This window comes from Panthera pardus, unplaced genomic scaffold (genome assembly GCF_024362965.1).
Source record: "Panthera pardus isolate Hobbes unplaced genomic scaffold, ASM2436296v1 HiC_scaffold_24, whole genome shotgun sequence".
Taxonomy (NCBI): Eukaryota; Metazoa; Chordata; class Mammalia; order Carnivora; family Felidae; genus Panthera; species Panthera pardus.
Genome location: NW_026526810.1, coordinates 92,868,937 through 92,887,300, shown reverse-complemented (window position 1 = coordinate 92,887,300; position 18,364 = coordinate 92,868,937). Strand labels below are relative to the sequence as shown.

The 18,364-nt window shown below is 36.6% G+C and overlaps 1 protein-coding gene across 7 annotated transcripts in view; it reads left to right on the top strand.

Moving 5' to 3' along the window:
* Nucleotides 1-18,364, top strand: part of DDHD1 (DDHD domain containing 1) — a 97,929-nt gene that overhangs the window by 60,448 nt on the left and 19,117 nt on the right. For all 7 annotated transcript variants that reach the window (XM_019451781.2, XM_019451786.2, XM_053889429.1 and 4 more), the window contains 3 exons: nt 5,508-5,614; nt 13,706-13,968; nt 16,764-16,839. In XM_019451781.2, the coding sequence (XP_019307326.2) occupies nt 5,508-5,614; nt 13,706-13,968; nt 16,764-16,839 (446 nt within the window). The remainder of the gene's footprint in view (nt 1-5,507; nt 5,615-13,705; nt 13,969-16,763; nt 16,840-18,364) is intronic.

The following is an 18,364-nucleotide window of genomic DNA, read 5'->3' as shown; positions in this document are numbered from 1 at the left end:
AAAGCTAGATGAAGAGCTGCACAGGCAGGGTAAGGTATGGGGAAGAGGTGTGGCGATTTCATATCCTGTCTGAGTGCACCACCCTTCCAGTATCTCCATGTGTTTGCCCATCCAGAGGCTCCCCGAACCCTGTTGTTTGGTTTTTATGAGGGTTCCGTTATGTAGATGTAATTGATTAAATCGTTGGCGATTGACCTGGATCTCAAGCCCCTCACTCCTTTATGGAGGTCGGGATGAGGCAGAAAGTTTAACCTCTGATGACATAGTTGGTTCCTCTGGCAATCAGCCCCCATCCTTCAAGGGTTGCCTTATTAGCATAAACCCAGGTATGGTTGAAAGAGGCTTATTATGAATAATAAAAGAATTTCACCCATCACTCAGGAAATTATAAGGGTTTTAGTAACCCTGTGGTAAGAACCAGGGACAAAGATCAAACATATGTTTCTTATTACAGTTGACTCTTAAACAATATGGAGGCTAGTTAGGGGCATTGACCCCTCCACTCACATAGTCAAAAATTTGTGTATAACTTTTGACTTCTCAAAAACTCAACTACTAATGGCCTACGGTTGACCAGAAGCCTTACCAATAACATAGTCAATCAACACATATTTTATGTTATGTGTATTATATTCTGTATTCTTATAATTAAGCTAGAAAAAAGAAATTGTTGGGGTACCTGGGTGGCTCAATTGGTTGAGCATCTGACTCTTGATTTCGGTTCAGGTCAAGCCCCGTGTCGGGCTCTGCACTGAGCATGGAGCCTGCTTAAGCTTCTCTCTGTCTCCCTCTGCCCCCCTCCTACATGTGCTTTTTCTCTCTTAAAAAAAAAAAAAAAAAAAAAGAGAGAAAGGAAAAAAATGTTATTTCGGAAATGATAAGGAAAAGAAAATGCACTTATAGTAAGTACTGTACTGTATTTATTGAAAAGGATCCATGTATGAATGGACCTGCACAGTTCAAACCCTTGTTGTCTGGGGCCAGCTGTGTATCACGATATTATAGCAGTCAAGCTCAAAGATTACATAATTTGCGCTTCCACTTATGTGACATACTGGAAGAGACAAAATTATGGAGACAGAACTGATTTGTGGTCACAGGGTTTAGGGGAGGGTTTTAATTTAAAGGGCAGCTTTTTAGGGTGATGGGAACAGTTCTGTATCCTGATCAAGGTGCTAGTTATGCAAAACTATATATGCATTAAAACTCAGAGTCAATTTTACTGTTTGTAGATTTAGAAATATTGATAAAGAGAATTTACCTACAATAAACATCATTGTCCTCATTGGTATTGAAGGGCTAAAAACATTTCTTTTAAATCAGGAATAAGCTAAGGATGTCTATTCTTATAACAGATCCTCAACTGGAAGGCGTAACCAGTCAATAAGATAAGGAAAAGAAATAATAGTTTTAAGGAATGGAAAAGATCTGTTTTCCTTTGCGGGTCTTATGGCTGTATACACAGAATACACAAAAGAATTTGCAGAAAAAATGAAATTAATAAGATAGTTTGCAAGGCTGTGAAATAAAAGATCTATATGTGAAAACAGCTGCATTTCTATATCCCAGCAGACTATTTGAAATAGCATAACAATATAAGGTTCCTAGAAATCTAATAAAATATGTATATTTATATTAAAAATGAAAAAAACTGTTAAAAGATATTCAGTACAGCTTAAATATGTACAACGATCATTTTCATAGATTGGATGATTCAGTATCCTAGAGATGTTAATTCTCCCTAACTAACCTATAGATTCCATGCAATGCCAATCAAAATCCCAGTAGAGTTTCACAAAACTCAACAAGCTGATCCTAAAATTATTGTAGAAGATCAGAGGCCCAAAAGTAGCAAGATACAGAACAAGAGGGTAGAGAGGGTGTCATGTCCTGGTAGATAATAGAACTATTTTTCAACTTTTGTATTTAAGACAATTTAGATTGGCAGAAGGGTTAGCCGACAGATCAGTGCACCAGACTAGATACCCCTAGTTTGTGCTTAGGATCTGCGCTTAGTTTGCAAACCTGACATATGACAGAGATGGCCTTGGAGATCACTGGTAAAAGGTGGCCTGTTCCATAAATGGTGCTTGGTAACCAGTTATCCTATGGGGGAAGAAATGAAAATGATCCCTACCTCACATTTCAGATAGATCAAACACATAATTTATGAAAGCTAGGACTTTAAAATGTATTAGAAAAAATATATGGGAGAATATGTTCTTTTTTTTTTTTTTTTAACGTTTATTTTTGAGACAGAGAGAGACAGAGCATGAACGGGGGAGGGTCAGAGAGAGAGGGAGACACAGAATCCAAAGCAGGCTCTGGGCTCTGAGCTGTCAGCACAGAGCCCGACACTGGGCTCGAAGTCACGAACAGTGAGATCATGACCTGAGCTGAAGTCAGACGCTCAACCGACTGAGCCACTCAGGCGCCCCGAGAATATGTTCTTAAACAAAACACAAAAACACAACTATAAAGTAGCATGGATAAATTTGATTAGATTGAAATTAAGAACTTCTTTTTCTCAAAAGATACCATTAAAAGTAAGGCAAGCCACAAATGGAAAAGATGTTGCAACAGAACAACAGATATAACCACCAAAGCTTTAATATCCAGAATAAAGAACAAGAAACTCAAATGGATATTGATAGGCAGACACATGCGCGCGCACACACACACACACACACACACACGTGGATATATATGTGTGTATTTTAAATACATATTTTTATATAATAAAAAAGTGCATCTCTCTAGTAATCAAGGACATGCAATTTAAAACCACAATGAAATATCTTTAAACACCCATCAGGCAAAATTTAAGAAAGTGACAATACCAAATATTGATAAGGATGTTCAGCATTGACATTTATCATTGACTTTTGGTGGGAGTATGAATTGGTACAGTCACTTTGGAAGATGGTTTGACATATTCTTATCTTGTTGAATGTGCATGTGCCCTGTGACTGCAGTTTCACCCCTCGGTGTATATATCCTAAAGAAACTCCCATACATGTGCACCAGAAGACATTTACAACAGTGTTATTAGGAGCATAATTTATATTAGCAAAAAACTAAAAATAACTCAGATGTCTTTGAAAGGAAAATGGGTACATTGTTAGTTATGTGTGAAGTGCTGTACAACAGTCAAAATGAGGGGATTACAGCTATCTGGCTCAACATCAGTGAATCTCAGAAACATAGTATTAGGGGTGAAACAAACAATGGACAGTAAGTTAATTTACATAGTGTTCCAAAACAGACAAAACGAAATAAAATATTTAGTCTCTGGCACATAGTAAATGCTACAGAATTGGCTAAAATTATTAATGAACATGTAGGAAATCTGTAAAGAAAAGTAAGGAGTGTAATCAACACAAACTTATTTTATCATTTTATTGTATTGTATTTTTAGAGAGAGAGCATGTGAGCTGGGGGAAGGGCAGAGGGAAAGAGAGAGACTTTAAGCAAGCTGTTCACTCAGCGCAGAACCCAACACAGGGCTCGATCCCATGACCCTGGGATCATGACCTTAGCCAAAATCAAGAGTCAGACACTCAACCAACTGAGCCACCCAAGTGGCTCAACACAAACTTCTTATTGGTGGTTATTTAGAGAGGAAGGGGCATTTGATCATTTTGGGATATACTGTGGGTTTTAGAGATACTGGCAATATTCTTAAGCTAGGTGGCAGAAACATGTTTTCCCATATTTAAATTACTCTTTCAGTTGCACAAAAATATTAAATATCTTCTTCATATGCATGTTATTGCCCAGTACAAACTTTTTTTGGAAATGCATTAAAATGACATTTAAACTTTTCATATCAGCACGGTAGTCACGTCTTTCACTTTTACAATTTAAAAATGGGCACAGGCTGTAAAATAGGTAGTGCAATCCATATCCTTTATGTCTTTGAAAAGACTTCTAGCTTTTGCCTGAATCCTGTCTTCCAGTCATTATTAGATTGTATTAAAGTAGGGAATAAATAAAAATCAATGCAGTGAGAAACTGGAAGATAAAAATATAAGCCTTCTGCTGCCCACCTTGCGCTTTCATGTTATGATATTCATCCAGGTATAGTGCTTCTTTATATTTCTATAAGAAGTGCAAAGTTTTCTTCACTTTGTTAGGCATTTAATAGAATAATCTTCCCAAGGTAGAATTTCCACAGGTTAGCTGTAATTGCACTACAATTTATGTAACTTTTTTTTAATAAATTATCCCAACTTTATCTTGTTTACTGAGGAGGCCCGTTGCTGATTTGCCTTTGTGCGTATTTGTAATTTGTCAACTCCTGCCCACAGCACCTTTGGTTCACTGAAGATAGATACATGTACAGTGTAGGGAAACTTTTTAATTTGTTGCTGGTTTGTCACCAGTGGCTCTAGGCATTCCATATGGGTATTGCCAGGCCAAGGTGCAGAGGCCAAAGAAGGAGAAGAGAAAGGAAACAGGAAAAGAGGTATAGAAAAGAGTGAGGTCATGTCTCTTAACACTTGTTACAAGAATAGAGATGGCCTGGTTTTGCTCTGGGTACCCCTGAATGTCATGCAAAAGCCAGTACATAGGAAAAAATGGTAAATCTTTATAGATTTGATAATGGTTTTCATCCTTAATGTTCCTTTTCTTCCCACGTCCCCTTTTGTCTTCTACTGTTTTTTTCGCGGGGGGGGGGGGGGGATAGGTGGGGGGCAGGGGATTGCAACATTTTGCAAGAAAGGAAAGTTCATTAGATGCAAAGCTACTCTTGAATATTTTTCTTTGAGACTTTTTTTTAATCAACATACAGTGCAATATTGGTTTCAGGAGTAGAATTCAGTGATTCATCACTTACATACAACTCCCTGCTCTCATCACAATAAGTGCGCTTCTTAATGCTCATCACCCATCTAGCCCATCTCCCATCCACCTCCCTCGATCAACCCTCAGTTTGTTTTTGTTAAGAGTATCTTGAAGTTTGTTTCCCTCTCTTCTTTTCCCTCCTTTCCCATATGCTCATTTGTTTTGTTTCTTAAATTCCACATATGAGTGAAATCATATGGTATTTGTCTTTCTCTGACTGACTTACTTCACTTAGCATGATACATTCTAGCTCCATCCACATTGTTACAAATGGCAAGATTTCATTCTTTTGATGGCTGAGTAATATGCTATTGTATATGTCTACCTCATCTTCTTTGTCCACTCATCAGTCAGTGGACATTTGAGCTCTCTCCATAGTTAGGCTATTGTTGATAATGCTACTATAAACAGTGGGGTGTATATGCCCCTTTGAATCTGTATTTTTGTATCCTTTGGGTAAATACCTAATAGTGCAATTACTGGATTGTAGGGTAGTTCTGTTTTTAGTTTTTTGAGGAAATTCCATACTGTTCTCCAAACCACTCTTGAATACTTAAACATGAACTTAAAGACTTACTGTTTCAGAGAATGTAATTTTTTTCATATTTTTCCCTAAAACAAAGATCTTCTGTAAATTTTTTTTTTTTTTTAATTTGTAGACACTGTTGATTCCATTACTCCTGACAAAGTACGCGGTTTAAGGGATATGTTGAACAGCAGTGCAATGGACATAATGTATTATACTAGCCCACTTTATAGAGATGAAGTAAGTATCATGATTGTCTTGTTGCTGTTGGGTATCTTTTAGAGTGTTAGCGTATGTGTCCTGAATTTGAAACTTTTATGCACTTTTTTTTTTTTTTACAAGCAAATGAGCATTTACAGGAATCCATTAATCTACAAATAGCCTGTATTAGTGAATTTGATTGTCTTCAACACATTGGGAAGCCCTTAATACCTGAAAGTAATAGATAGGTTAGAAAATAGCTCTTTGAAAAATATCACTTTTCATAAATCTGATTAATTGTATCTATACTTATTGTGCTCACAAAAGAGTTTTAGACATTTAGAAATTTCCTTCAAGTTTTTTGTATGTAATAGACTTGCTTTTATTGTGTCATTTCCGTGGTGGATTCATTTAGTTCTTAAATAGTAATGTTGCTTATGCATCACAAAAATAACCCTGAGAGGGATAAGAGTAAAAGTTTATTCAGAGGGATGAGAGATCCTGTACTGAATACATTTTGTCACTTTATTGATATGAGAAAAAGAATTCTGTTTCATAGGAATAACCTTGTTAATTACCTAGCTTGTGTTAGCTTGTCTAATCCTCATTAAAACCCTATGAGGTAGATATAATTAATATCTTCATTTGAAAGATGAGAAAACGGGTACAAGGAGTAGTTACTAGTATAGCTCTCTGTGCTGCTCCAAGCCAATTCATTTCTGGTTTTGTTCATTCAGAGCCATTCCTGATTCATTCAGGATATCCCTTGCACATCTACAGAAATATGTTTGGTTAATCGCCAAAGAACCTCCTTCTCTTTGGGCTGCCATCCCCTTAGGATTTTTCGCCATTCCTCTTTCTGTATCCCGTCTTTCTGTATCCCCTGTATCTCTACCAGTACAGAGTAGTCTGCCACGATCTGATAACAGTGAAAGAAACTATTCTGGACCTCATTCTAACCCAACAAGGAAGGCCTGGTTCATGAAGTACAGAATTTACCTGTTGGTAGTCCTTTATAGTATATGGTGAGTGTTGTTAAATATGCCCTAAAGGTTAAGAAATTGAATTATAGTATTGCAAGTGAAACTAGTTAGTGGGAAAAAAAGGAAAGAGGATGGCTGAAAGCATATAACATACACACACACACACACTCAGATGCCATGGGTATACCTTATACACACAGATACATGGTTGGTAGTATTCCTAAGAAGGTATCCAGAATGTTTAAGGGTAAAATGTGCTGAGGCATGTCCCCCAAAACTAATAATAAGAGTTTTGTAAAAAGATTTAGGTTGACATTGATAACAAGAAAAACTAGAAAAAGTATCAGACTCAAAGCTCTGAACGTTAGTGATGATGGAGAAAGTAGTCACTTTCTAATTTACACTTACACCTTCAAAAATAGTTATCCTTTGAATGGAGTTTAGTAAAACAGATATTCTGTAGAAAGAGGGAACTGATGACTAAAATAAATGGAGAACACTCAGCGTTTTAAATTAGTCTACCCTTTAATCCAGTTGAATTTTGCAGAAAAGCTCTGAAGAACTTGTGGCTGAGTTTCACCAGTCCTGAGCAATGTTCCCCAAACATCCTTAAGTAGAACAGTTACTTGGGGTATTCATTAAAAATACAGCTGACAAACAGCCTCATGGGGCTCATTGGAATTGAGGGTATTAATGTGAATTAGTGATTTTGAACATATTGGGATATGTAGAGATATCTATATATTCAAGTGGATATATGTACATATGCATGCAAATATTTCCCACCTGTGTGCATTGAAAGGGCCACAAAGTAAAGACACCCCAATCCAATGAGTACACCTAGCACCCAGTCCTTTGTCTCCAATACTGTTAATACCCTCTCAGAAGAACTAATATTCCTAAGGGAAATGGCTGATTCCAGGACTGAGGCAGGATTGGTACAGGTCGAAGCTGGAACTGCTTGTCATGACAGAAAGGAAAATGCTCGAAAGAATGATGGGGCAGGTCACAAGGACACAGGAGCCAAATTAAAGAAGCAGATCCCCACTGGCCAAATCTGGAACAATTTGAGCACCAAAATAATTAAGGAATTATCATTACTTATTATTAGGAATTAGGAATAGTTTTAATATAGAATTATAAGGATAATATAAGGAGTTATAAATCACTGCAAAATTCATAATCCATTTCGATTACAAATAGATAAATAAGTGGGGGAGAAAGCTTCTCTGCTTACTGTAAATGCCAAAGGCTTTCTGAAAAATGTGGAGGGCACGCTGGAGGAAAACCCTCATTTTGCACTTGTTGTGGTAGGATCAGATAAAAGAGGCTTGGGCAGGATTCATCAGTGGATGCTAAACTGAGGGCATAATTTTGATGAGGAACAGGATATTTGCATAGTCTTAAAGTGTATCCTCACAGACTGCTTATTAGCTAAAAAAAAAAAAAGAACAGATATACAGTAGAGAAATTAGGCAGTACCTTTACTGGGTGTTACTGAGGGACACTCAGAGGATACAGCATCATTTATGCAGTACTCCAATCATTAGGAAACCTCAAGCAAACACAAAATAAGGAAGTTCAAATAAAGTAGGAATGGGACTATGTCCTTTTTAAATGTAAATATCATGAAAGACAAAGAATCCTTATGGAAAATGTTCCAGATTAAAGGAGGCTAAAGAGACATGGTGGCTAAAGACAGCATCTCATCCTAGACCATAACTTGTACTGGCTGGGGGAAAATGCTGCAAAGTGTATTATTATTAAATCATCTGACAGAATGTGAATGGTAGATCAGATTAGTTGAAATGTTATATCAAAGTAAATTTATTTTTTTAAGTTTATTTATTTATTTTGAGATAGAGCCGGGGAGGGGCAGAGAGAGAGAGGGGAAGAGAGAATCCCAAGCAGGCTCTGTGCTATCAGCACAGAGCCCACTGTGGGGCTCAGTCTCACAAACCATGAAATCATGACCTGAGCCAAGAACAAGAGCAGACACTTAACCAACTGAGCCACCCAGGTTCCCCTCAAAGTAAGTTTATGAAGTTGATTGCTACACTCTGAGTATGGAAGAGAATATTCCTAGTCTTAGGAAATATACCCTGGAGTATTTAGAGATAAAGGACCATGACGTAATATATCCTCACATGGTTCGCAAAACCACGTGGTTCACAAAAAAATGTATGCACGTGTGTGTGCTACAAAAACAAACAGAAGGAATGATAAAGCAAACAGGATAAGATGCTAACAATAGGTAAATCTTGGGTAAAGGATTTATGGATGATCTTTATCCTTTTTTTTTTTTTTTTTTTTTGCCACATTTGATAAATTTGAAATTATTTCCAGGTAAAAAGTTAAAAAAAGGAAACAAAAAAAAAAAATGGTTTCCAAGGTCCCCTCCCTGGAGATTCTGATTCAGAGGGTCCAACATAGAGCTTGTGAATTTGTGTTAAAACAGTTCCCCAAGTGGTACCATCAGGGAAATTTGGGAAACCTTGCTTAAGGTATTGTGAAGAACAAAGGAAAACTCCGTGAGAAGCAGTTCAAAATTGTTCTTAATTTTAAAAAAGGAAAGCAGATTCTGCAAATCAAAGCCCATTTAGCACAAGGTTGACATTAGCCAATATTCTAGAATAAATTATTTTTAAGCAGTGTATGTTTCCTTAGGGATAAATAACAGTGATAATCTTCATGATTATCTCATGCCTGGTGAATGAACCTTGTTTGGTTTATTTGATAGGCATATGAAAGAGCTTTTTTTCCCCTTCCTCTCAGCCTTTGGGGTTAAATGGATGATGCACAGTCAAAAACTGCCACTTAACTAGCTGTGTGACCTTAGATCAAATTTCTCACTTTCTCAGCTTCCTCACTTCCTCATTTATAAAATGGGCACATGACGACCTGATAAAGGTCGTCATGAAGATTAAAGGTGTAATGTATATAAAGTTCCCAGTTCAATTCTCAAGTTGTGATTAATTATATATCTGTCTTTATGTATTTCAAGGGTTCCCATTTAAGAAAAAAAAAAAAAAAGAATAGACTTACTCTGTTAACTCTAGAAAGTGAATAAAGATCAGTGATAGAAAATATGGAAAGGAACATGTTTGTTTACTAATGAAGAACTTTTTAAGTAACTAAAGCTGCTTTAAAAAAAAAATAGAAATGTCTCAAGGAAAAAAATTGTAAGTAATGTGATAGATTTTAAACTTTTTTTTTTTAACATTTATTTTTGAGAGACATAGACAGAATACGAGTGGGGGAGGGGCAGAGAAAAGGAGACACAGAATGTGAAGCAGGCTCCAGGCTCCAAGCTGTCAGCACAGAGCCTCACGTGGGGCTCGAACCCACGAACCGTGAAATCATGACCTGAGCCGAAGTCGGGCACTTAGCCAACTGAACCACCCAGGTGCCCCTGATAGATTTTAAACTTGAGGGGTGCCTGGGTGGCTCAGTCAGTTGGGCATCCGACTTCAGCTCAGGTCATGATCTTGCAGTTTGTGGTTTCGAGCCCCACATCAGGCTCTGTGCAGACAGCTCAGAGCCTGAAGCCTACTTCAGATTCCGTGTCTCCCTCTCTCTCTGCCCTTACCCTGCTCATGCTCTGTCTCTCTCTCTCTCAAAAATAAATAAACATCAAAAAAAAACCTTAAGACTTATTTATAGTGATCTTTTGTAATATATACATGTATCAAATCATTATGTCATATACCTTAAGCTTATACAATATTGTATGTCAATTCTATCACAATCAACTGGAAAAAAAGTTTTCAAAAACTAGAAGTGTCCACTTTAGAGTGGAGATCCTCCCTGGGGTAGATGGTGAGTGACTTATCAGGGATGCCACTGAGGGGACTCCTACCTTCAGAGCAGTTTAAATTAGATCATCTCTTAGTTCCCTTTTCATGGGAGATTGTGAGAGATGCTCATGGGAGGGACCTAATTAGTGATTGCACCAATAGTCATTAAAAAACCATGCTTCAGGAAAGAGTTTTGTGTATCAATTACTACTTCTCAGGTTATACTATCCAAGGACCAATTAAAAAAAAAGGAAACTAATCCAGACTTCAGAGACATCATCAGAGACCATTTGGCCCTTACTTTGACCCTGAATAAAGTATCATGAAAAATCCAGAGAGAAATACATATCTTGTGTACATCTGAACTCTCTTCTCAATGACTTTTAAAAGTGAAAAATTACAAAGAGAATGGTCATGGCCATATCATTAAAATTTCCTGAAGCAGAGAGAAGAACAAAGGACTAATTATATTCTTCAGTCAGACTATATATGTGTGGATTCTCTCTTGAAACTGCTGGCTTTTTCTTTTTGGGTTGATTTTCTTAATAAATTTTAACTTGTAAGCAGCAGTTATGAGAATTTAAAACTCTTAAGCTTTTGAAAAGCCATCCGTTGCCTACTGTGTTAAAGGTTAGCTGACTCGATTAGATAATATTGTAGAACTAATAAAATTAATACCATAGGGTATATCATTAATCTTGGTTCATATGTCTCAAATGAATATACTTGGTCACTAAGAGATCATAGCTGGGAGAATATAATTGGATCAGTGAGGAAAGCGGGGGAAGAAAAAAACCCTAATTAGAGTAGACTTTTTGGACACATCATAGAGGTGGATTTCTCCTTTTGCTGCTGACTGGATGATTTATAAAAGCATTTAAACACAACTGTTTAAAACTTTGCTTTCAAAATCATAATGTTTTTTGTTTTGTTTTGTTTTTTTATAAATACTCCTAGCAAGGTGGCCTATTTTTTTTTTTTTTAACGTTTATTTATTTTTGAGACAGAGAGAGACAGAGCATGAACAGGGGAGGGGCAGAGAGAGAGGGAGACACAGAATCTGAAACAGGCTCCAGGCTCGGAGCTGTCAGCACAGAGCCCGACGTGGGGCTCGAACTCACAGACCGTGAGATCATGACCTGAGCCGAAGTCGGACGCTTAACCGACCGAGCCACCCAGGCGCCCCTCAAAATCATAATGTTTTGAAACACAAACATTCCCGTGTATGTAAACTATAGGAAAAGATTAAAATTGCTACCATATCTAGATATGTTCTAACAAGGAAACACAAAGACCACTTCTATTCAAGTATATGATTATTAAAACAGATGAAAGATGAAAGCATCAGCTCTTCAGAATTGTCCATTCCGTGTTTCATTTCACGGTGAAACATTTTAAGGTCAAATAACTTTCTCTGCCTCAGATAGTTACACTTGTTTTTAGTTACGCATATATGATTGCTGAAACATTGGGTATAGTGAGAAATGCTTTAAATTTTTTGATATGATATAGGTTATTCACTGGTAGAGATACTGATAGATCTTTTTATTTTAATGGGGGGGATGGTATTTTAAAAACAAAAGGATTGGGTACCTTTTGTCAGAATACTTAAGGATATATCTTTTAGTGTTTCTAGACTTGCCTGGGGTGAGGCTTAAAATCAAGGGCTTCAAATGTAAAAACTATTAACAAATGTTGCTTTTGAAGGAATTTTATTTTATCTAAACATTAGCTTTTTCTGTACCTCCTATCATCTAGATTGTAAATCAAGAAAATTACAAATTTTAAGGGTTACTTGGTATTATCAAAGCCAAGTCCAAAGCATTACATTATAGCTCCCTTTGAGGAGAGCCCTATAAATTTCATATCACACTGCATACTCCTTAAACTATGTTGACTGGAATTACCTACAACCCATGTCTTAGAAGGGTTCTATATGCATTTGCCACTAAGGCAGTAGTTCTTAAAATGTGGTGCCCAGAACTGCTCAGATACTTGAGAATGGAGCCTAGCAATCTGTATTTAACACGCCCTCCACATGATGCTGGTGCACTTTGTTGGAGCTGGCTTTTCCCAAGACAGAAATTAAAACAACCAGTTAAAGTAAAACCTTTGCATTTGTCCCTAGAGAAAAGATAGCACATAGTGGCAACTCCTCCTCTCCTTCTCTTCCTTCATTGGCTAGATATATTTCATGACACCCAACACATGCTTTCAATAGCTTTAAGCAGACCTTGGTTTTGCATTGTAGTATTCTTCAGTGCCAACAGTTAAGAGAGAACATCATGCCTTCATTCATGTCACTGCTAACCCTGCCATGCATGAATCCTCAAATGACTTAGAAGTTAGTATCAGCAGGTAAAACATGTTCAGTAAAATCTAATAGAGGGTAGTGGCCTCTTGAGACAAAATAATAAAACTGAAAATGGAAGCAACACATAATGAATATTTGTATGTCAGAGTACCAGCTGGCATAGTAAGTACTGAAATGAGAAATTAAGTTAATATCAAGCAGGAAATTTATAATCAAAAAGTAGCAAGCAATGATAGGAAGAGGAGAGGACTGCCTTATAACTGACGAGGGCCCAGTATGGGTTTGAGTAACATTTTTCTGACTTTATGGAATATTTCAGTTAATATTTGTTAGAGCTAAATTTCAAAGGAAGTAGTTTTACAAAGAAAAAATGACTTAAGATACTTCCCACATTGATAACCTTAAGCCTTAAAAAAACCCTGCTTTCCATCCACATAAAACAACTTTTTACTCGTATCTATATTGCCAACTCAATGGGAATTTTGGAATTTCAAGTGGATCAACATTAGTTTTTTTTTCAATCATACAGTGGCCTTTGATTACATTACTCTTATCTAAACACATAATGTAATATATATAGTACATTAGCACACTTGTTATCGTAAACTCAGATACTCTTTTTCTAACATTTACTATAGCTTAAACTATGAGGTGTAAAAATTTAGAATTGCATACGAGTAAGTTGCAATGAAGAAAAAATTTGAAGGGGCTCTTTGGAAATCTTACTGGAATCTGCATGGAATTTTTTTTTTTTTTAATCTTTGGAACTGCTGGCTCATATAGTTAGTATAAGGACTGTGAAAGGAGCTAGATGGGTGATATCTGCCTGTATTTTTTAGTGATGATACAGATTACACATTATGTTTACTTTTCTTCATTTTCCGCAAGGTTTTGAAATACCCGAGTTCATTTTAATAACCTAGGTATATTTGGCCAGTAATGTCTGTGTTTCTTTCTTAATGTATTTGAGTTTGGAGATAAAGTTTATAGCAAAGTCAGTGTGATTAATATGATAATGTTTTCTTATTTCAAACAGCTAGTTAAAGGCCTTCAGCAAGAGCTGAACCGATTATATTCCCTTTTCTGTTCTCGGAATCCAGACTTTGAAGAAAAAGGGGGTAAAGTCTCAATAGTGTCACATTCCTTGGGATGTGTAATCACTTATGACATAATGACTGGCTGGAATCCAGTTCGACTCTATGAACAGTTGCTACAGAAGGAAGAAGAGTTGCCTGATGAACGATGGATGAGCTATGAAGAACGACATCTACTGGATGAACTCTATATAACAAAGCGACGGTAAAATACCTTAGTCTCTTAAAAGAATTTTAAAAGTCTTAATGGAATTACTGGACTTCTTAGGAGAAAACTGTAAGTTTTTCATGATAATATTTGGAGTACGGAGAGTATTAGGTAACATGCCTAATCGGCGAGAGACAATTTTGTTAATATTCATGCTAATTCCATGCATGTTCCAAATAGCATAAAATAAATTGCTTTGTCATCATCTTTTTCCTTCCATCTCTTCAGAATTTGTTAGGAGTGAAATCTAAAACTTATTCCAAGCTGAGTCACTGTGCAGAATCCTTATTGAAAATGTTTACCAGTTTGTAATCCTTTGTAATTTTTACTAATCTTAGAGATGGGCCTTTGCCTTTCTTATTATTCTGAAAATAATTTTAAATCCCTTTTCTCCTTGGCAAATGAATTTTTGGCAGATTTATAATTATTTGATCACTTGTGGCCTTCCTGATACTACCTTATAATTCTTAATTACATTCCTGTCTTCATCTATAGTTACATCCTTTATCTTCTTTGTCCTCTTAATGCATCTCATCGATTCTAATAGAACAGTAAAAAGTCACTCATTTTGATAGTTAACATCATATAAAAACAACCAATGTAGTTGACCAAAAATTTTATTCAGGAAGCCTTGGATTTGTTTTAGTCTCCTAAGTAGTTGTCTAAGGATTTTATTTAAAATATTATTAAGTACCATAGGCTAGATACATATATTTTTATAATGTAAAAATAATAGTTTTGAAAGAAGATATAAGCATGTTTCAGAGCAGCCATTTTTTGTTTTGTTTTGCTTTTTAATTTACCTCCAAGTTAGTTAACATATAGTGCAACAATGATTTCAGGAGCAGATTCCTTAATGCCCCTTATCCATTTAGCCCATCCCCCCTCCCACAACCCCTCTAGTAACCCTCTGTTCTCCATATTTAAGAGTCTCTAGTGTTTTGCCCCCCTTCCTGTTTTTATATTATTTTTGCTTCCCTTCCCTTCCCTTGTGTTCATCTGTTCTGTGTCTTAGAGTCCTCATATGAGTGAAGTCATATATTTGTCTTTCTCTGACTAATTTCGCTTAGCATAATACCCTCTAGTTCATCCATGTAGTTGCAAATGTCAAGATTTCATTCTTTTTGATTGTTGAGTACTCCATTGCATGTTGTGTGTGTATATATATATATATATATATATGTATATACATACATATATATATATACGTATATATATATGTATATATATATACGTATATATATATATATGTATGTATATACATATATATATATATATATATACACACACACACACACATATACACACACCACATCTTCTTTATTCATCCATGGATGGACATTTGAGCTCTTTCCATACTTTGGCTATTGTTGAGAGTGCTGCTATAAACATTGGGGTGCGTATGTCCCTTTGAAACAGCACACCTGTATCCCTTGGATAAATACCTAGTAGTGCAGCTGCTGGGTCATAGGGTAGTTCTATTTTTCGTTTTTTGAGGACCCTCCATACTGTTTTCCAGAGTGGCTGCACCAGCTTGCATTCCCACCAACAATGCAAAAGAGATCCTCTTTCTCCACATCCTCGCCAACATCTGTTGTTGTCTGAGTTGTTGATGTTAGCCATTCTGACAGGTGTAAGGTGGTATCTCGTTGTGGTTTTGATTTGTATTTCCCTGATGATAAGTGATGTGGAGCATTTTTTTCATGTGTTGGTTGGCCATCTGGATGTCTTCTTTGGAGAAGTGTCTATTCACATCTTTTGCCCATTTCTTCACTAGATTATTTGTTTTTTGGAAGTTGAGTTTCATAAGTTCTTTATAGATTTTGGATACTAACCCATTCTCCCATTCTGTCAGTTGCCTTTTAGTTTTGCTGATTGTTTCCTTCGCTGTGCAGAAGCTTTTTATTTTGATGAGGTCCCAGTAGTTCATTTTTGCTTTTGTTTCCCTTGCCTCTGGAGACATGTTTAGTAAGAAGTTGCTGCAGCCAAGATCAAAGAGGTTTTTGCCTGCTTTGTCCTCGAGGATTTTGATGGCTTCCTCTTACATTTAGGTCTTTCATCCATTTTGAGTTTATTTTTGTGTATGGTGTAAGAAAGGGGTCCAGATTCATTTTTCTGCATGTCGCTGCCCTGTTTTCCCAGCACCACTTCAGAGCAGCCTTTTAGATACAAAATACAGTAAAAAAAAAATAATAATAATAAACAAGTTTAGAAAATGAGCTGCACCTTTAAAAAAAAACAGAACCTTAGTTCCATTATTTATTAAATGTAAGTAGATACAAAACATAATAATGGGAAAAATTTGAAGTAATCCAAATGTTCATCAGCAGAGAAGGATTAATAAACTGTGGTTGATCTGTATGAAGGAAAATTATACAGCTGTTACAAAGATTGAAGTAGATCAGGAGGCAATGAAATGAAAAGACCTCCAAGATTCACTATTAAGTGTAGAAAAAAAAGCACAGAACTGTGTATATGGTGCGAACATTTAGTGTGATTTTTTTTTTTTAAGGTCATATATATGTTTGTATTTGCCTCACATTTCCCTAAAGGATCCTTCCAAAAAGCTGTTAACAACAGCTATTATGAAGAGTAGGGCTACTTTTACTAATCATTTTATAAATGTTTATAGACTGTAGCAGGTGTATCAAATACTGTCAACAGGGATTAATTTGAGGGATTGGATAATGGGCCATCATTTTCTTCTTTATACTTTAGTGAACTAGCGAGCATCTAATATTTATAAAATTGTGAATATAAATATTAGTACATTATCTCCTACTGCTTCCTAGACTGAGAGAAATAGAAGAACGGCTACATGGATTGAAGGCGTCATCCATGACACAAACACCTGCCTTAAAATTTAAGGTAAGGAAAGAGAGAGATAAGATTTCCATCATTTATCTCAATTTCTTTTCAAACATCATTTGAAGTGTGACAGTAGGATTCAAGTGAAATCTGAATTTTTCTTTCAAATGAATATAAACTGAACACATACTGTGTGTTGGACATTGCTAGTTTTGGGGTTTTACAAGGAAAAGGGTGGACAAGATGGCTCCCCAGCCCTCAGGATCTGTAACACAGCGTTATCGGTACAATTAGTAGCTTATAGAATGATATATACATGAGAGAGAGATTGTAATTTTGCTTGGAAAGGTTTACAAAGGAATGGCATTTGTACTTAATCTCAGTAAAGTGGATATTGCCAAGTGGAGGAAAAGAGAAATGCTATTCTGTGTAAAAGAAACAGCACAACAGGGGTGTGAAGGGGTATGACCCCATAGTACCTCCAAGAAACATGAAATAATCTCAAGTAGTGGAAAGAGAAAAATATAGATAGATTTGGGAAATATTTAGTATTTAGAAATAACAAGCCTTAGTAACCAGCTAGTTATGGATGATAAGAAAAATAAGTGGAAGCATATAGTGATGATTTTAGGGATGGATGGAAAGCTTGCTTTCATTCAGTGAGAAGTATATGACAAAAGCACAGGATGGGATGTATGTGGTTGGTTTGGAGCAGGGTAGGCAAAAGAGTTTAGCTAGAATTTACAGGATTTGGGGCAAAGGGGCTGTGGGATAACAGGAAGAGCTAGAAATAAAGAACTTATATTTCATGTGAAGGGTTTTTGAGCATCAGAATGGAGCTGTGGTAAAGTAGTTGATTAGAAGAATAAAAAATGATAGAGAGATGTCGACCTTGACCTGCCTGTTGGAAAGAACATAGCCTGTAGCTGAATAACAAATAACTCGTTTGCAGTGTTAAATGGAGCATGTCATAAGCTCCCTAATACTCATTTCCTTTTGAATGTATACACATATATAGTGTACTATATCATCTCTTCTTGAAATATCTTTTATCACAAGAGCTTAACATACTGCTTAAGTAATGGAATGATGTAGAAAATTTTTTAGAAGAATCTATCTCTATGACTTACAATGTTTTTTTTTTAACGTCCATATTTAAAGGCCATAAGGTTGGGATACCTGGGTGGCTCAGTCGGTTAAACATCCAGCTTTGGATGGGGCGCCTGGGTGGCGCAGTCGGTTAAGCGTCCGACTTCAGCCAGGTCACGATCTCGCGGTCCGTGAGTTCGAGCCCCGCGTCAGGCTCTGGGCTGATGGCTCGGAGCCTGGAGCCTGTTTCCGATTCTGTGTCTCCCTCTCTCTCTGCCCCTCCCCCGTTCATGCTCAGTCTCTCTCTGTCCCAAAAATAAATAAAAAACGTTGAAAAAAAAAAAAATTTAAACATCCAGCTTTGGCTCAGAGCATGATCTCGTGGTTTGTGAGTTTGGGCCCCGCGTCGGGCTCTGTGCTGACGGCTTGGAGCCTGGAGCCTGCTTCAGATTCTGTGTCTCCCCCTCTTTCTGCCCCTTCCATGCTCATGCTCTCT